The 16,832-nt window shown below is 43.7% G+C and overlaps 6 protein-coding genes across 6 annotated transcripts; 2 read left to right on the forward strand and 4 right to left on the reverse strand.

The window, feature by feature from the left end:
• Positions 1 to 1,054: 1,054 nt before the first annotated feature.
• On the reverse strand, positions 1,055 to 4,353 carry EAE98_002236 (uncharacterized protein; the record flags this gene model as incomplete). The annotated part of the gene is made up of 6 exons (XM_038949856.1): positions 1,055 to 2,202; positions 2,256 to 2,685; positions 2,736 to 3,341; positions 3,481 to 3,725; positions 3,774 to 3,857; positions 3,909 to 4,353. 6 exons carry the CDS (start codon positions 4,351 to 4,353, stop codon positions 1,055 to 1,057), a joined length of 2,958 nt encoding a protein of 985 aa, XP_038813595.1.
• Positions 4,354 to 4,809: 456 nt separating this feature from the next.
• Positions 4,810 to 5,310, reverse strand: EAE98_002237 (uncharacterized protein; the record flags this gene model as incomplete). The annotated part of the gene is made up of 2 exons (XM_038949857.1): positions 4,810 to 5,197; positions 5,255 to 5,310. 2 exons carry the CDS (start codon positions 5,308 to 5,310, stop codon positions 4,810 to 4,812), a joined length of 444 nt encoding a protein of 147 aa, XP_038813596.1.
• Positions 5,311 to 5,702: 392 nt separating this feature from the next.
• On the reverse strand, positions 5,703 to 6,839 carry EAE98_002238 (uncharacterized protein; the record flags this gene model as incomplete). The annotated part of the gene is made up of 5 exons (XM_038949858.1): positions 5,703 to 5,723; positions 5,772 to 5,980; positions 6,032 to 6,414; positions 6,679 to 6,718; positions 6,800 to 6,839. The coding sequence occupies 5 exons, from the start codon at positions 6,837 to 6,839 to the stop codon at positions 5,703 to 5,705; spliced, it is 693 nt and encodes a 230-aa protein (XP_038813597.1).
• Positions 6,840 to 7,401: 562 nt separating this feature from the next.
• EAE98_002239 (uncharacterized protein) lies at positions 7,402 to 10,088 on the forward strand (the record flags this gene model as incomplete). Its single annotated transcript, XM_038949859.1, has 3 exons — positions 7,402 to 7,956; positions 8,196 to 9,672; positions 9,736 to 10,088. The coding sequence occupies 3 exons, from the start codon at positions 7,402 to 7,404 to the stop codon at positions 10,086 to 10,088; spliced, it is 2,385 nt and encodes a 794-aa protein (XP_038813598.1).
• A 569-nt stretch (positions 10,089 to 10,657) lies between these two features.
• EAE98_002240 (uncharacterized protein) lies at positions 10,658 to 11,236 on the reverse strand (the record flags this gene model as incomplete). Its single annotated transcript, XM_038949860.1, has 1 exon — positions 10,658 to 11,236. One exon carries the CDS (start codon positions 11,234 to 11,236, stop codon positions 10,658 to 10,660), a length of 579 nt encoding a protein of 192 aa, XP_038813599.1.
• A 435-nt stretch (positions 11,237 to 11,671) lies between these two features.
• Positions 11,672 to 13,965, forward strand: EAE98_002241 (uncharacterized protein). The gene is made up of 3 exons (XM_038949861.1): positions 11,672 to 12,001; positions 12,050 to 13,145; positions 13,166 to 13,965. Exons 1-3 carry the CDS (start codon positions 11,769 to 11,771, stop codon positions 13,559 to 13,561), a joined length of 1,725 nt encoding a protein of 574 aa, XP_038813600.1. The 5' UTR covers positions 11,672 to 11,768; the 3' UTR covers positions 13,562 to 13,965.
• Positions 13,966 to 16,832: the final 2,867 nt, after the last annotated feature.

Below are 16,832 nucleotides of genomic sequence, written 5' to 3' on the forward strand. Positions count from 1 at the left end.
GACTTCTCCGCCATTCATACCCTTATGTTGAACGTTCTATTCTTAGGAGTCAACGCAACGAGGAGAAGAGAAGCTGCAGGCGAGGAATTCATGCATGTTCGCCCAACTTCCCTGTTAGCAACCAATTCAAAAAATGATAGACGCCAGTAACAACAGCTCTGTGGCGGCTAAAGTTATAGATGTCACTACTTAACATCTCGCACTGACGGTCTGATCGAGTTGCAGTGGCGAGGTCTTTTACCCTCAGACTTTACCATCGATACCTCCCAGCAACTCCTCTTTTCTCGGACGACGGGACTATTCATTCGCTAATCTGATCAGTAAATACTATATTCTCGTCATCTTTTGCACATACACAACGATGAAATTCAATTTCTCAATTTCTCCAATCCTGCATGAATAAGTGTTGTATTCGCGTTGCAGTCTCAACTATGTCCCATCGAAATGAAGAGATACGACTTCGTCTCTGCTGACATTGTTTGCAGGAATATGGACCATAATTCTGCTTCCTTAGCTGGTATCGCGTTCATGATAACCCAAATAAATGAAATAGCACAGAGTATCACTCGCACATTAGCCCATCCTGAAACTAGACGAGTATCATAGACGGAAAAGATACTTGCTTCTTCGGTCCAGGCGGCTTACTAGCTTGTTTTAAGAATCTACAGTTGTATATTCTTGCTTAACAGACTTGATGTAATGTTTATTTGGACGAAAACGATCAAGGCATTGATGAATTTTGCCTAATATTCATCAAAGTGCTTTAATGGTGAAGCCAAGTGCTTCATTTCAGCCCTATCAGTAGAGCATGTGGGCCCTGATAAGTTCCAAGAGATCCCCACCATGCCTTACTCCATACATCTTCGAAATTTGAAAGACGAATCTTTCGCGTCTCGACATCAATCTGAAGGAAGCAGAATAATCATTCGCAATTATCAGACGAAAATTGTATCTGTTTGATAGAGCGATCATTGCATATTTTATAAGCTATATTTAGAACGATCAACTTGATCAACATAATTTCGAACATTGGTGAGAAAGATCAACATCGGTTCTATAAACCCGAATTCTCGAAACCTTGTTTCATGTCTTGCCTACTCTCGACATCCAGAATGTTTCGGAGAATACTTCGGACGTCGATGACGACATTATTACCACCCGACAGAGGAAAGTTTTGCTCAAGAAAGCGTCTCCCAATATTTTCTGCATCCTTCAAGTCTTGAGCATCCTTTTCCGAGGCATTTGCCGCAACAGCTTGCATGAGGTCCTCTCCCCGGGCTGCTAACAATATTAGATCCTCAGCTCTTTCGACAATAGCAGGATCTATTCCATTCATTGCAGCACAAGAAGTACCAAAGCTGGAAGTACTTCTACCTAGCACAAAATTGTACAGGTATGTAACTTGATTATCAGCTAGGTCAGATTGTTTGTTCACATGAACATCCATATGACCAAAAGCCAATTCCGATCTCGGGGACAAATATCCGTTCTCGAATATTTCGTGGAAATGGGTTGCTCCGAGAACTTTTGGTCGACGCGATTCAAGCCCAAGAAAATATTCAAACACGCCACACGCCAGACCAGCGCCATCTGTTGAATTGGTGCCTTTACCAAACTCATCAATAATCACAAGACTACGGTGAGTTGCAAGGGTTGTACAGAGAGCTATCTGTTGCAGGTCAATCATGAAGGCGCTCTGGTTTCGGGAAACACTTTCACGAGTAGTTATTCGAGTTAATATCTTATCCGTAAGACCCACAATCGCCTTGTCCGCCGGGACATAACTGCCAATATGGGCTAGATAAACAATCAGAGCGGTTTGCTTGAGATAAACACTCTTTCCAGAATAGTTTGGCCCAGTCATAAGGAGCATACTTGGGCCTTCGATGCGTTCGGAGTCCTGGTAAGTACTCGAGGAAGGTTCTTGATCGTTTGGAATGGAGTGTCCTGATCCTCCCACAAGGTAACAGTCGTTTGGTACATATGATGGTACTGTAAGCTCTTGAAGAGGATGTCGTCCGCCTCGTATGTCAATTACATTGGCTTGGGTGATAGTTGGTGGATTGAAACGATGTTTGATAGCCCCGAGAGCCAGTGCAACGAGACTATCAAGTTCTCCGCATAGATCTGACACTGTGACAAGAAGATTCTCCTGTTCCAGTACACGCACAGTGAGGTGATGTATGATTTCGATCTCTCTGTCTAACAAATGACGCACAATCAGTATGTGCTGTAAAACGATCCGAGTAACTCACCAGTAATCATACTATACATATCGCCAATATACTCGTCCATTTGTCTCATATGCCCGTTCTTGTAATATACTTTCTCGTCACTGACAAACGTTTGAGACCATTCATCTTCGTCGGTTCCCTCACCTTTATATCTTCCTTCGCCTGTATTAGGATCAAGTTGCACCACTGTCAGAAAGCCGAGTTGTGGGAAATATATACAATTTTCGACATATTGGCGAGCCCATTCAGGTATATCATCTGACATTTTCTGTTGGACTTCGGTAAGGAGGCTTTCCATTCCATCATATGTTCTTTTCATCCCATCTAGCTCCGGGTCTACACCTTGTCGGACAGTGACACGATGTTGTTCAGCCGATCTCTCAAAGTCTATCGTCTTGGTAATTGCTTGACCAATACCAAGAAGGTCATTGAGGCGAGTTTCACCGAGGAGCTAGTATAATGAATCAGCTTATGTAGTTTGGACGATGTAGGCATTTTCACCTTGCCAGCAATTATAGTCTTATCACCTGTAAGCCCTCGTAATGCTTCTAGTATCTTGAGCGAATGGTAGGTAAATGAGAGGATGCTTCCCCAAACGCCACTTTTGATTGCTGTTGCCTTCGTAGAACCTCCGCTTACACCTTTCTGAAGATGTATTACCACAGTTCTGATATCTTTGACACTCTTCAAGCTCCTGTGAACTTCTTGTAATATAGGTCCATTCTCTGGAATTAAAAAAACCCCTATTGTGAAGAGTCTTTCCTTGATTACCAGAATATCTATGCTTGGCCTCATGAACATCTTCCGAAGCTTCTGCTTACCCTGCGGTGTGCTAGCCAAATGATAGAACAGACCAAATACAGATAGGCTCTCTTTTGATCCCGAAGTAGACTTATTTGGACCTTGCATATGAGAGTTCGGATGAGACTCGGACTGGATGATTTGGAGTGATGATAATGTGTCTGCATTTACGAACATCATATCCGTTAATGAAAACATCTCAATGGTACGGACCCTGAACGCAATCAATGCGGCCTCGTCATTAGGTAGATAATCCACACTTCGTCGTCGTCCGAGGTAATTAAGCACCGCACCGGCACAGCCAACCTACAAGCACGTTTATTAGTAAAATCATGTGGTGCTTGTTGTTCTCACTTCAACAATCATTATAGGCCAACTTGCATCTACTTGATTGAAATTGAGATGCAATGCCATTTGGACGAAGAAAGCAAGATGCACGACCTACCGAGATTCTGCTCTCCAAATCAATCCAGCCTGCGAGTCTCATGAATCTTCCTTGACGACCCTTACCACTTAAGTCTGCCTGATCATGAGTGTGATTTCCAGCCAGTTCATCATCAGGTGTAGCGAGCATCATTCCAGCGCCCCTCGGGCCTTCAATGCCCAAGCTAGCCAACTTGTTCTTTGCGGTCTCATAATAAAATTCCGAGGCCGGTCGAGAATCGAGAATATATGAGCCGAATATATCATCTGTAAGGTCAGCTTAGCATCAATTGGCGCCTTTCACCAAAAACCTACTAGCATCTCCTCGGTCGATACCCTTGGCATCTTTTTGAAGATGATCTTCAAGTGACTCCTCGCAACGGGTGCTTATTAAGATTACTTTGATATCGTTAGTATAAATAGTGTTTAAAGGCTTTCATAAGACCCTACCAGTAGGATCTATGTGAACTTTTAGAGTGTCGATTATGTCAAGTCCAGCCATACTGATATCTGCCATCATGCATAATTTTTCTTCTCTCGCGAGATAATATGCGCACCCTACTGTACCACGCCCTTTCAATTCGACAGCCATAACAACTTCATTCATGGAATCGCAATCTTCGCGTTCTTGAATATCAGCCTCGTTCTCTCCCGGTTCGAAAATGTTGACCTCATCTTGCACTGATGGTGGGGAAGCTATATGTGCTGATTTTGAGTTCATCGATATTCTATTACAAGGAGGAGAAAGGTGCATTGAGGCCGAATGATATCCATCCCGTGGTACCGAACTAGCTGTTAATGAGCTTGACCCAATTCTTGACGATTGTCCTTGGGAGGATGACTGATGGTCAGATCCCGCACCAGAAGTAACTCGCCGACGCTTAAACGGTGGCATGCTGATGCTTCTCCTAAGATTTCAAACAATGTAATAAAATAAGGGTGGTGAGAGAGGATAATCAAGAAGGCGAACAAGTTTTGAAATAAGTCAAGATGAGGTTCAAAATGTGAAAGGTGAGAGCACTACGGAAGTGATTTTGCCAAGCGAAAATCATTCCTCCCTCATTTGTACAACTTTACTACTTGTAGGTATGTACATAGCAAAAGACGCTCGAGATGTTCAGGCCAGTAAACATAGTAAATTGTTTCAATACTACCAAGGTAGTAGATACAGACTCAAAATTGGTTTGTTTGAACAGTATATGAATTTTTGTGCCACTTCATGATGTTTGTCCGCAACCCAAAATGTCACTTCTTCAACTATTTGCAACGTAGTCCCCCAGCCAAGATCATTCATATCACAGCATCCACAGAATCAACATCATACAACACCCCCGATATTCGCCCCCTCAATCTATAACTCTTTTGCTGGAATTTGTTCCCCTCCTTCCCTGACCCACTCCGCAAATTCGTGTCTTTGCTTTCTGATGTCTATGAAGCTTGGTCGACTCTCAAGAACTCTGAAGGGGTTTCCGACAAAATCTTTGTCCACCTCTCCATCTGCGTTCATAAAACCTTTCGCTCCCTCTCGCTCAATTTTACCTGCCCAAACGCGCCATTGTATAGGTCGTAATTCTGGTGTGCCTAAAACCAAGCCAAGGCAAACAATAAAAATCGACACTATCGTCTCGATAGATATGTCGATTGGTAAAGAGGCAGTAGTGGTAGCGTGAGGGGAGATAGAGGATAGATGGGCACTTCCTGTAGATTGTAGGGCCGAGTGTTCGTGGGCAGAATAGCAGCTGAAGGAACAATATCTATCAGTGATTGCAGGATCGTTTAGATTTTGGTATACATACGCGTGCGTGAGAAACAGCAAGCCGAGGCCCGTAATTGATTTGGAGATCCAAGTCATGTTGGAGAATGTGGTGTTTTGTTAAAGATTGTGGGTTGTTCAAGGTTCCAGCTTGTCCTCGTTAGTAAGGTGCGGCTCCTTGGGAACCGTAAGCGCGATAGTGGGCAATCGGGTTGTCTTTTACAGATATGCGAGTGAAATATTACAGAAACATTAATGTAGCACAAATGAATCACAAAAGTAATCTGCATGTAAACTTTATGTACTTGTTATGGCTTTTTTTGCATTTCAATTCTATCCCAGTCCATGATTATCATCATTTCGTAAAACTTATTTTTTATCATAATAATTTATTGACTGATCAGAGTCAAAACCTCCATAGGTAACGTGGAATCATGTCAGGAACAGGAACGAAGCGGAAGTCGAAGGTAAAACCTAGACGTAATGATGCTTTATAGCTTTTGCATGGCAGCCTGTTCTTATTAGCCGTTGTCAATGGGATCAGGAGGGGCATAGCATACAATATCGGACGATTGGACATAGTCCTCGAACTCAGCAATCTCCTCTTGCAAATCATCAAGACCAATCTTGTCATCCTCAATGATCAAGTTGATCTGCAACTTCTTGATACCGAAACCAACAGCAACAAGTTTAGAAGCACCCCAAACGAGACCATCCTTCTCGATGCCACGAACAGCAGCCTCCAATGCTGCCATGTCGGTCTCATCATCTATAAATCGATCAGTATTGTTATCAGCGTCAAATCAGAAACCCGACTCACCCCATGGCTTGACATCCATTGTGACGACAGACTTGGCAGCAGGCTTGGTCTTGCCCTCCTTCTTCTTCTTGTACTCGGCCAAACGCTCCTCCTTGATTCTGAGAGCCTCCGCATCTTCTTCCTCGTCATCACTTCCGAAAAGATCGACCTCATCATCATCCTCTTCCTCGGCAGCTGGGGCCTTTGCTGGGTTCAAGGTAGCCTCGGTCTTATCTGGGCCATATGAAGTGTATTCCTTGGAAGCATCACCTGGGAGGGTACCGAATTCCTCGGTCCAGGAGTTGATGTGCTTGTACCATCTAGCAGCGTGGGGGAATTTTGTGGCATCTGGGGCGGATTGCTGAGCCTTGAAGACGGCTACATCAGCTTGGCTTGGGGAGTATCTATAATCTCTAGTTAATATTTTCTTCGATCATTTTCATGGTAAATTGTTGCAATGGAAGTAGAGAAATCAGAGATGCAAAAAAGCTTGGTATATCGCCATAACGCGGTTCTTGAGGCCGCTCAGTAACACGGACCAATGTTGCTCATCATATTAGGAATTGTTCGAGGAGGGGTACTGATGCGCAAATAGACACATCGTGGATGCTGCCTCGCAGGTAGAAATGAAAACAGACAGATATCAAGATAAGAAATCAAACACATACCCAACGATGTATGAACGAGTCTCCAACCAGTTGTTGAGCACTAGGTCAAGTCAATTTCTGCGCTTTTCAAAATTCTTCGACTCGAGATTATCTATCTCTATCGTGGCGGGGAAAAGCTTACTGGTAAGACCAGCATCGTTGACAAAGTCTGTGAATCCCATTGTGAAAAATTTAAGAAGTCTTCTTTCTTGATATTAACGGTGAAGAATTTTTAATCTTTTAAGAAAGGAGGAAAACAAACAAAATTGGTGATGTTGATTGTGATGAGGAGTGGTGGGGTGAGTCAAATTTTGGGAAGAAGATGGAACTTCAAAAATGGTGCTTTCGGCTGCTTTTCCACAGTGTGAAAATTTGATTGGCTCAGGCATTGTCTGCAATCGCTTAAAGCGAAATTAAATTAGAGACAATCGAGCGATACCTAGTGGCGGGGCGGGATCAGGCTTAATTTTCTTGCCCAATGGTTGCCGTTAAAAATAAGGCACAAAATGATTCTGCTTACCTAAGCTCCCGTAGAGACACAGCTAGTGGGGGGAGATCGCGGGAAGCTTCCACGTTCCGTTCCGAATGCTCGAGACTATTCTAGATAGAATTTATAAATTCACGTACATATATATACATATATATATATGCTTTGTCTTAAGATATGTTCATTGATATTAATCTTTCTCCCTTTTTTCTTTTCCTTTTCTTTCTTTAAACCTGAAGACACTCAATCTCACGATAATGAGAAATATCAAAGTATTACGACAAATTGAGAGCTCTTCTCGCCTTTTTAGAGGAGCTCCTCTACAAGTTCGAATCGGACGACCATTGACCAAATTCCCATTACATAGCAGTAGTCATGCATTTACCTATAGAAATATCGCACCTCTTACTGCGCTTCGCACATACGCAAGTGGACGTCCACACCCTCCAGGCGGCACGCACCGCATGGATATGGGTGGCGGAGAACAAAAGTCTGCCCTAGAACAATATGGTGTCGATTTGACTGCGCGAGCAAAGGAGGGAAAACTAGATCCGGTCATTGGTAGAGATTCGGAAATTAACAGAACTATACAAGTACTATCGCGGCGAACAAAAAACAATCCGGTGTTGATCGGAAGTGCAGGAACGGGAAAGACAGCTATATTGGAGGGCTTAGCACAACGGATAGTCAGAGGCGATGTGCCAGAAAGTGTGAAAGACAAGAAAGTGATATCGCTGGATCTTGGACAACTTATTGCTGGGGCGAAGTTTCGTGGTGATTTCGAGGAACGATTGAAATCGGTCTTGAAAGAGGTGGGTATTCATTTCCATCGCGGTGGTTGCTTGCCAGTAGATATAGTCGTTTTGTTATGGTTTTCAAGTACGCACGACCAAGTGGTACACTTGAGACACATACAAGCTGTCGACATAGGCCTTATAATTAGACCTGCTTACAATGCTATATCTCGCAATACAAAATTGCACACTGTGCGAGACGTACCATCTTTTGCTTGAAATTTGTAAATGTTGAAAATTATTCTAACAACTCCTAGGTCCAAGACGCTCATGGAGGCGTGATTCTATTTGTGGATGAGTTGCACACGTTATTAGGATTAGGGAAGGCTGAAGGAAGTATTGATGCAAGTAACCTGTTGAAACCTGCACTATCTCGGGGTGAATTGCAATGTTGCGGGGCAACCACACTCAACGAGTATCGACTAATCGAGAAGGATGTCGCTCTGGCAAGACGCTTTCAGCCCATTCAAGTCTGTGAGCCCACGATTCAAGACACAATCAGCGTTCTCCGAGGGATCAAGGAAAAGTATGAGGTGCACCATGGAGTTCGCATTACAGATGGGGCTCTGGTTGCTGCTGCTACCTACAGCAATCGTTACATCACAGATCGCTTCTTGCCCGACAAAGCAATTGACCTCATGGATGAAGCTGCAAGTGGTCTGAGGCTACAGCAAGAGAGCAAGCCGGAAGATATTATGCAGCTTGACCAAAAGATCATGACGCTACAGATAGAGCTCGAGAGTCTTAGAAAGGAGACAGATATCGCCAGCAAAGAACGACGCGAAAAGCTCGAAAATGATCTGAAAGAGTGTCAAGAGGAAGCGAAATCGTTGACAGAGAAATGGGAGGCAGAGAGGTCTGAAATTGATGCTATCAAGAAGACAAAAGAGGACCTCGAGAAAGCTCGCATTGAGCTCGATCAGGCACAGCGCGAGAACAATTATGGCCGCGCTGGAGAGCTAAGATATTCCGTAATCCCATCATTAGAAGCAAAGTTGCCCAAAGATGGAGAGACAGGCCCTTCATCCGGAGGTACTTTGATCCACGATGCTGTGACTGCTGACGACATTGCGGCTGTTGTATCACGTGTCACTGGTATTCCTGTTACAAAGTTAACTTCGGGGCACGCTGAGAAGCTTATTCATATGGAAGACACTTTGAGACAGTCCGTTCGTGGTCAAGATGAGGCACTCAGATCGGTTGCAAATGCAGTCCGGATGCAACGAGCCGGCTTGAACGGCGAAAATAGACCACTTGCATCGTTTTTCTTTCTCGGTCCGACCGGCGTGGGAAAAACTGAGCTCTGCAAAAAGATGGCAAATTTTTTGTTCTCGACTGAATCAGCTATCGTTCGTTTTGATATGTCCGAATATCAAGAACGTCATACAATTAGTCGTTTGATTGGCAGTCCCGCCGGATATGTTGGATATGATGATGCTGGACAACTTACTGAAGCTGTCAGAAGAAAACCTTATGCAGTTCTTCTTTTCGACGAATTTGAAAAAGCCCATCGAGATATCTCTGCTCTCCTTTTACAAGTATTGGACGAAGGGTTTTTGACGGATAGTCAAGGCCACAAAGTTGATTTCCGCAACACTTTAATCGTCTTCACCTCCAATTTGGGCGCAGATATCCTCGTTGGCCTCAACCCCTCGCATCCATATAAAGAAGAGACAAATGGCGATATTGCACCTTCTGTCCGCAACGCTGTAATGGATGTTGTGCAACATAATTGTAAGTTTACCTAGCCTCCTATGCGACCTTTTTTTTTTCACTCATAACTAACAATTATTACAGATGCCCCTGAATTTCTCAACCGCATTGACGAATTTATAATATTCAAACGTCTTTCTAACGAGGCTCTCCGAGATATTGTCGATATCCGACTCTCAGAACTCCAAAAGAGACTAGACGATCGACGAATCACACTTGAAGTAGATCAAGAGGTGCGACAATGGCTTGCTGATAGAGGATATGATTCTAGGTTTGGTGCCCGTCCGCTCAACCGACTCATCTCCAAGGAGATCGGCAATGGACTGGCCGATAAGATCATCCGGGGAGAATTGAAGACTGGCGAAAATGCGGTAGTGAAGATTAATGCTGAAAAGAATGATTTAGCTATTGAGAGCACTGGAGCTGTGGAAGTGTAAAATATTGGGTAAAAATGGATGGTGCATGCATGATGGGTTATGAAAAATGGGTTTAGCGGCATGGTATGGCGGATCTCTGCTCTTGTTTCTAGGTATGGGCGTTCGAGGATGCATGGATATGATACCAGTAGAAGTATAATCTCAAATTCAAATACTTTATTATTGAACCTAATCTCTTCTGTTTTATGATTATCATTATATGTAGAATCAATGAGACCCCTTGTGATCCCTCTCTGCCTCGCCCTGACTCCCTCGAGGTCCTTCCTACATCAAAATAAGATGATTGTACGATATCGACAGAAAATATAAAACTATTTGCGTGTATGATATCAATGCAGTCTACAAGAATATATGATTGTATGAAATCATTACAATATTATTATAATATGGGAGTTGAGTGGGAAGCAACAACTTCGGGCTACTTAGATGAGTCAGTATATTTTAGTTTTATATTGTATTCAATGCCTACCAGCTATTTGGGAGTTCTGTAGTCATCCAAACCTTGCAGGTATTTGTATGGAAGAAGACAAGAATGATCGACTTAATATCTTATGCTCAATTCGTAACTTCTAGCCTGGTGTTGTCATGAGTATGACGGCCGTGTCTCCATTCGGCACCTCTTTCGTGGCCACAAAACCACACCTTTCATATAATCGCCGAGCTCCAGAATTTTCTGACTCTACTACAACACTGCATACAAACGCTTTGCCCTGCACCGCTGCTTCACCTCCTGCATATTTCAAGGCCGCTTCAATAAGCGCTTTCCCGACTCCTTGCCCACGAACATCTGGTAGAGTAAATACTCCGTTCATTCGATAATGGCGAATTGCTAGTTCGTTGGGTTTCTTATCACCAATCGCTTGCCATGGATTTCCAAGGACCGTCATGTCTTCTGGGCCATAAATCAATGGGCCAAGCATAGAGACAGTACCGATGATTTTAGAATTTTCAAGCGCGAAATATGTAGCTGCATGTGGATTTGCAAGACGTTTGTACCATACTTCGTCTGAGAACGCTGCTTCCGTAGAGTAATTGGATGGGAAAGCTTCAGGTGCGACTTGCAGAGATAGAAGCCTAAACTCTTTGTACTTTCCGACATAGGACCGCACAAGATCTTCCCTGGATATATGTATGATTTCGTAGGTCATTTTGACGTTTTAATGTGTGAAGTAATAAGCCTTGCTATCGTTGATAGATAGGAAGAATTGCACTGAAATAGTGGTACACTGACACCACCAAATATCAACAAAATGAGTTTCTCTTCTCGGAACCACTCTCTGGGTAACCTATTATATGATGCCAATTGGGAAAGCAGTGTTGAAGAGAAACACCAACACTTAATTATGTTATTGCGAATTTTCCCCTGCTGATGTCCTCGCGTGACTGGCCAAAAGCCTCGAGTTAAATGCTGGGAGCTGATAGTAAATAGATAAGCGCCAACAGGGGGGAAGAACACCAAAACCTGTATCGCTAAACGATAGCCAGTCATTCAGCCAGGATACATCAGAATACTACCACGAACAGGTTCCCCTCATGTTTCACAGCTCCAAAATCAGCCTTGTGCGCCTCTCGACGGCAGCATTCACAGCACAGCACAGCACAGCACAGCACAGCCTACACATATAAACTCATGAGGTTTGCCCATCATGATTTCAATCTTCATTTTCTTGCATAGTATGCATGCGAAGCCTATACAACATGGAGAAAGACGGAGTATTCGCGGACTTCGACCAACAAGTTGTATATAAAGACAGCCTCGATCGAGCGGGAGATGAAAATACCCGCAACTTTGTTGTCGAGTTTGGTAAACTCGAGGCTCAAATTGCCTTTGATCTGAACGCAGGCCAAGTAAAAAGGCTCCTAGATGAACCTTCCACGCAAGCCGAGCGCGATCGACCTCCTGTACGATGGATGTAAGTGATGGTATCAAATCTGCAAGAGTGTTTGCTAATATGCGACAGCAATATCTGGGGTCCAAACCGACAGACTGATATAATAGATGTTCTTGCACATCGGTATGGGTTTTCTCCAAGGCTTCTGGCTATCATCAAAACTCTGCCACCGAATAATCCGACCAGTAAGGATCATCGAGTCAGTTACAAAGAGAAATTGTTCGAAAAGGATGATATTGAAACGGGTAGAGCGAGTATGAATATGCCCAGAACACATACAACTCATCGTGCGCCCCCAGCAACCACGAGCCATTATACCATTGCACAGCAAATGATCAACTACCAGTCCGTTGACGTAGGAGCACGTTTCATGTGCATTGGCGCGAATTGGATGCATGATATCGATCCACCGATGAAGGAAAGAGATAACCCAACAGTTCAAAATCTATTCAGAGACAGAGCCCAGTGTAGGCTCTGGTCTTGGCTTATACTTTGCGACGATAATACAGTTATAGCTGTACATGAAGATACAGGGCCAATTAAGCCGACGAAGAAGGATCTCAAATCACTGCGCGGCAATACTCTGAGCGTTTTAGGCCAACTTTCTAAGTCGGGTCATGAGACGGCGGATCCAATATCCATGCAGTCTGTCCGACAAGTTCTGGATTTGAATACAGCGCACGCAAATAGCGGAATAGAAGGAGCAAGTAATCTTTTTTACTATCTATTTGATGATTGGCGAGCTGTCTACAAAACAGTGGCTTTTTTCAGGGGAAGTTTAAAAGAGTTGGAGAACTCTATATTCGAAGACATGACAAGAAAGTCCAACAAAGGTCCTGACATAAGAATCATTCCTCATCTTCACTTCCTTAGCAAAAGAATTCGTCAGATGCAGCATCTATACAAAGGCTACCATAACCTCATAACCAGGATTCTGGAACCCAAGAACTCTAGTACGTGGGAAGCTGGCACACCTGACGGCTCATTCATGACTCAAAGTGGGAGAAATGGGGTCAAGCTAGCTGCTTCTGCGAGTCAAAGATTCGAGAGACTCGGCGATCGCTTAAAATTATTAATTCTGAGCCAAACTTCTGAGCTTCTCGCCGAGAAAGAGGCATTGGGTACTACCGTGAGAATTCCCTTCACTGTTATTAATCGACTGCAAGTAAGCTAACACTTCTCAAGTATTTCAGCATTAATTCCCAAAAAGACTCTCAAGCTACTGCCCGCCTCAATCGCTCAGCTACCCTGCTCGCCAAACTGTCAGTGCTCTTCCTTCCCGTATCACTTATGACCTCTTATTTCTCAACCGAGCTTAGTGATATTGAAGGCAAGTATTCGCTATATGATTACTGGGTTGGGTTTGCGGTAGTGGTATCAGCATCATTCGTCTGCTTGTTCTTCTTCAGCAAGTTGTTGATGTGGGTAACAGAGACCCTGGATATATGGGCGAAGGCCTTAGGAAAGAAATCTAGGCATATCTTTGTCAGTCTTCTGAGGGGCTTTGAGATGAAAAAAAATAAGGCTAAGGTGGAAGGAACAATTAGTGCTAAAGATGATGATGATGTGGATGATGAGTAATGATAATTTGATTTATGGACTGACTTGGGTATATGAGGTTTATTTGGGGCAAAACTTTGGGACGGGAATAATGAGATACATATGGGTTGCATTACAAAGGTTGGGTCAAACGAAAGCTACCTAGGCGTGGCTCTTTTCCTGAAAGTTTCAGTTATGCAATGGGATCATATTCTGCATACTGCATATATCATAGTTATCATTGATTTTTGCCATAATCAATATATATATTTACAAGAGATGAATAAAGAGACGAATAACTTCTATTGCTTTCAAACTTTCAGTAAGGCACAACTCCTGGAAAATCAAATGAGAGCGTCTGGCTTTGACAGAGCACAAATTGTTTGTGAAATTAACAGTATCAATACTACATGACCTCTGCAAACTTCCAAGCTAGGAAATGCTATTTCTACACCAGTTATCGGAGACTCGAAGAAAGATTTTGCTTCTCATCTATTTCGGAGCATCTCATTCTAACCTGATAGACTTTGGTGCAGAGATTTATACCAATTTCGAAATGCAATACCAATGCGATGCGTTGCACCCGTATTCATTGTCGAGAGAGCAAGTAAGCACGGTGTTGAGAAAGGAGACATCGATGCGCATCTCGATCGGGATGTTTCAAATCCGGATTGTCGTCTAGATGTGAAAATATCCGATGTTTCAGACTTCATTGTGTGAATCCCTGGCGGTGGTTTGTTTGTTCGCCTTGAAAGCTTGAATGTTGGCTTGAAATGTTGGCTTGAAGGTTGGCTTGAATTGTATCGATTATGAAGGCAGATTCAATTTTTAAAGTAAGTTCAATCTTTGAAAAGTATTCAATCTACCAATGGAATCCAATCCATGCAATGGATTCATCGATCTATGCAGTAAACTCAATCACTCAAAAGTCGCACATTTTCAGTCTGCAATTTGCAGGATTGAAGCCCCTCCTACCAACAGGTAGACAAACCAGACAACTATAGATTTAACCTCCCGACTCTCGTAAAAGAAATCCGGGACCATATTAGATGAGAACTACTAATAGTAAATACCATATTCCCAACCCACCCTACTCCAGGTATAAACACCGCAACCCCCAAAATAAAAGATCGCACAGCAGAAATGAAAACATCGACGAACCGATGGGATAAAGCACAAGTCGATAAAATAGAAATATACTGCGCCGCGTTTCTCGGCTGCAGTTTCTCCTCCACATACATTGTATGTCTACGTACCTGTTCATCTCACCTCAGATGTATATCGAGAACTTTCTCGTCTGCGTGTGCTCCCGCGATTGTTCCTTCATTTCTTTTCCCGGTGATACTCCTGGCTTGCATCTCCTGGGACATCTAGGAGGGTAATATAGAATCTAGATACACCAGGTACTTACTTATGCATCTCAATCTCTATCCGAATATGGATCTAACAACGGAGTTAAGATCCTGATATCCGTCTGTTGTTTCACTTGATCACGGAGGTAGAGAATCCATTTCTCACTGTATTCTCATGCTTGCATAACAGATGTCATATCTCACCTACGAAGTATCTTTTTATGGGTAGGCAGGAAGAGTACAGCAGGAATAGAAATCTAGAGTTTAACCGCCCACCGCTACTCTGCTGTCGGGTCTGCCAAGGTTCCCTCACATCCACTTATCATTCGATTTCACCCTAATAAGACTGTTTGATACATCAGCGCGCTGCGCTCCAGAAGAACCCAACGTCAGCACACATCTTGCATCTTCCAACTCGTCTCTACGAGTATCCAGCGGGTATTCTTTGCGAAATATCCAACCGCGCACCGCAAAGAACAGCCATGCGTAACGCGTATTCTTTTACGTCCAAATCTCACTCGTCACTCTTAGCACTTCCCATATCCGATCCAGCTCGTACGATGTGTGTCTATCGTGTGTGCTATCTATAGCAGCTTGCTGCTAAAAGCTATCTAGGAAATACTCACGCACTTCGTAAAAAGGCACCAATCACATCGCCATCCTCTCACTGCCGATCTTCAGGTTCAGCCTTGCAGATATTAGCTATCATTATCTTCTCTCTCTTCATGCAACGGACACGGCACAACGCGCCGCTCCGCACACATCGACCTGGCCAGTTCTTTGGTGCGAGGTTAGTCTCCCAAAGAGCAGAAAATTAGACTTCAAAATCGTATCCCGTCGAATGAGTTAAAGGGCGATGCTTGACGCACGAGAGATAAGCGAATTCCCGGTTTGCGTTTGCACATGGCCAATACTGGAAATACCCATCTCGTGATGATGAATTTTCAGGCCTAGCCGCCCAATCTGGAATGAAAAATCGTCGATCCCTCAGGCTTCTTCTACAACAGTCGATGGTGCTAGCAATAGCATTGCTGATGTGAGCACGACATACCGCGCCCCGAACTTCCTCTTCGGGACTTACCTCGCCTCGCCCCCGCATGCATCCTCATCCTCGCTCGCCGTTTGTCTTGTTCTCGAACAAAAAGCTTCCCTGAAATGTCAAATCATACCATGTCGGCTTACGATCCTTCAGAAAGAGATTGATTGTTTGGGGGCTCATCTCACTCACCCAACGTGGCTACTGCATGCCAACACGCCAACCTATCCGCTGTTGTCAGATCTTTTTCTTCCTTGTGCTGATCCACAACGCTGTTGGTGGCTGACGCTGACCCGGGAGTTTCATTAAGGTTATTTTTTTTTCTTAGGAATCTTTGAATGCTTGGAGGCTTGGTACTGAGATGGACTGCCGCTGTTATCTGACCAAGTGCTAGAGATCATTGGTAGCAGACATTTTTTCTCTTCGCATGCATTAGTTCAATGAACAGGTCGATTCTGTCAAACTACGGATGAAAGATGGGCCACAATAGGCCAGCAAGAAACACAAGAAGCGACCGTAGAGCTGAATAGGGGTTGGTAAAGAGAGATCTTTACTCGTTTGAATATTCACACCATGATTTAATTCACGGTATACTGAAAATGGTTAGGAAAGAAAAACAAGGCCAAGACTTGGACGAGATCAAAGTCAAAGGTCTCGCCCCGTACCAATTTTCATTAATCAATCGTAGGCTACAAGATACCAAAGTAATTAAACGGTTCATACCCATAAAACACAGGCTTTTAAGCCTTCATCCCCACATGCGATCAGAACGTTTTAGCGGGTCCTGCAAAAACCCATCCGAGCAGGCCAATTAGATAGGGGAAGTGTTCAGAGAAAAAAGGTTGCCTGATAAGTATTCTGGACTGTACAGTGTGTGGAGTGCTCCATAGACTCCATAGAGTCTCCATATAAGGAGGCTTTTTCC

Source organism: Botrytis deweyae (assembly GCF_014898535.1).
Source record: "Botrytis deweyae strain B1 chromosome Unknown BDEW_004, whole genome shotgun sequence".
NCBI lineage: Eukaryota > Fungi > Ascomycota > Leotiomycetes > Helotiales > Sclerotiniaceae > Botrytis > Botrytis deweyae.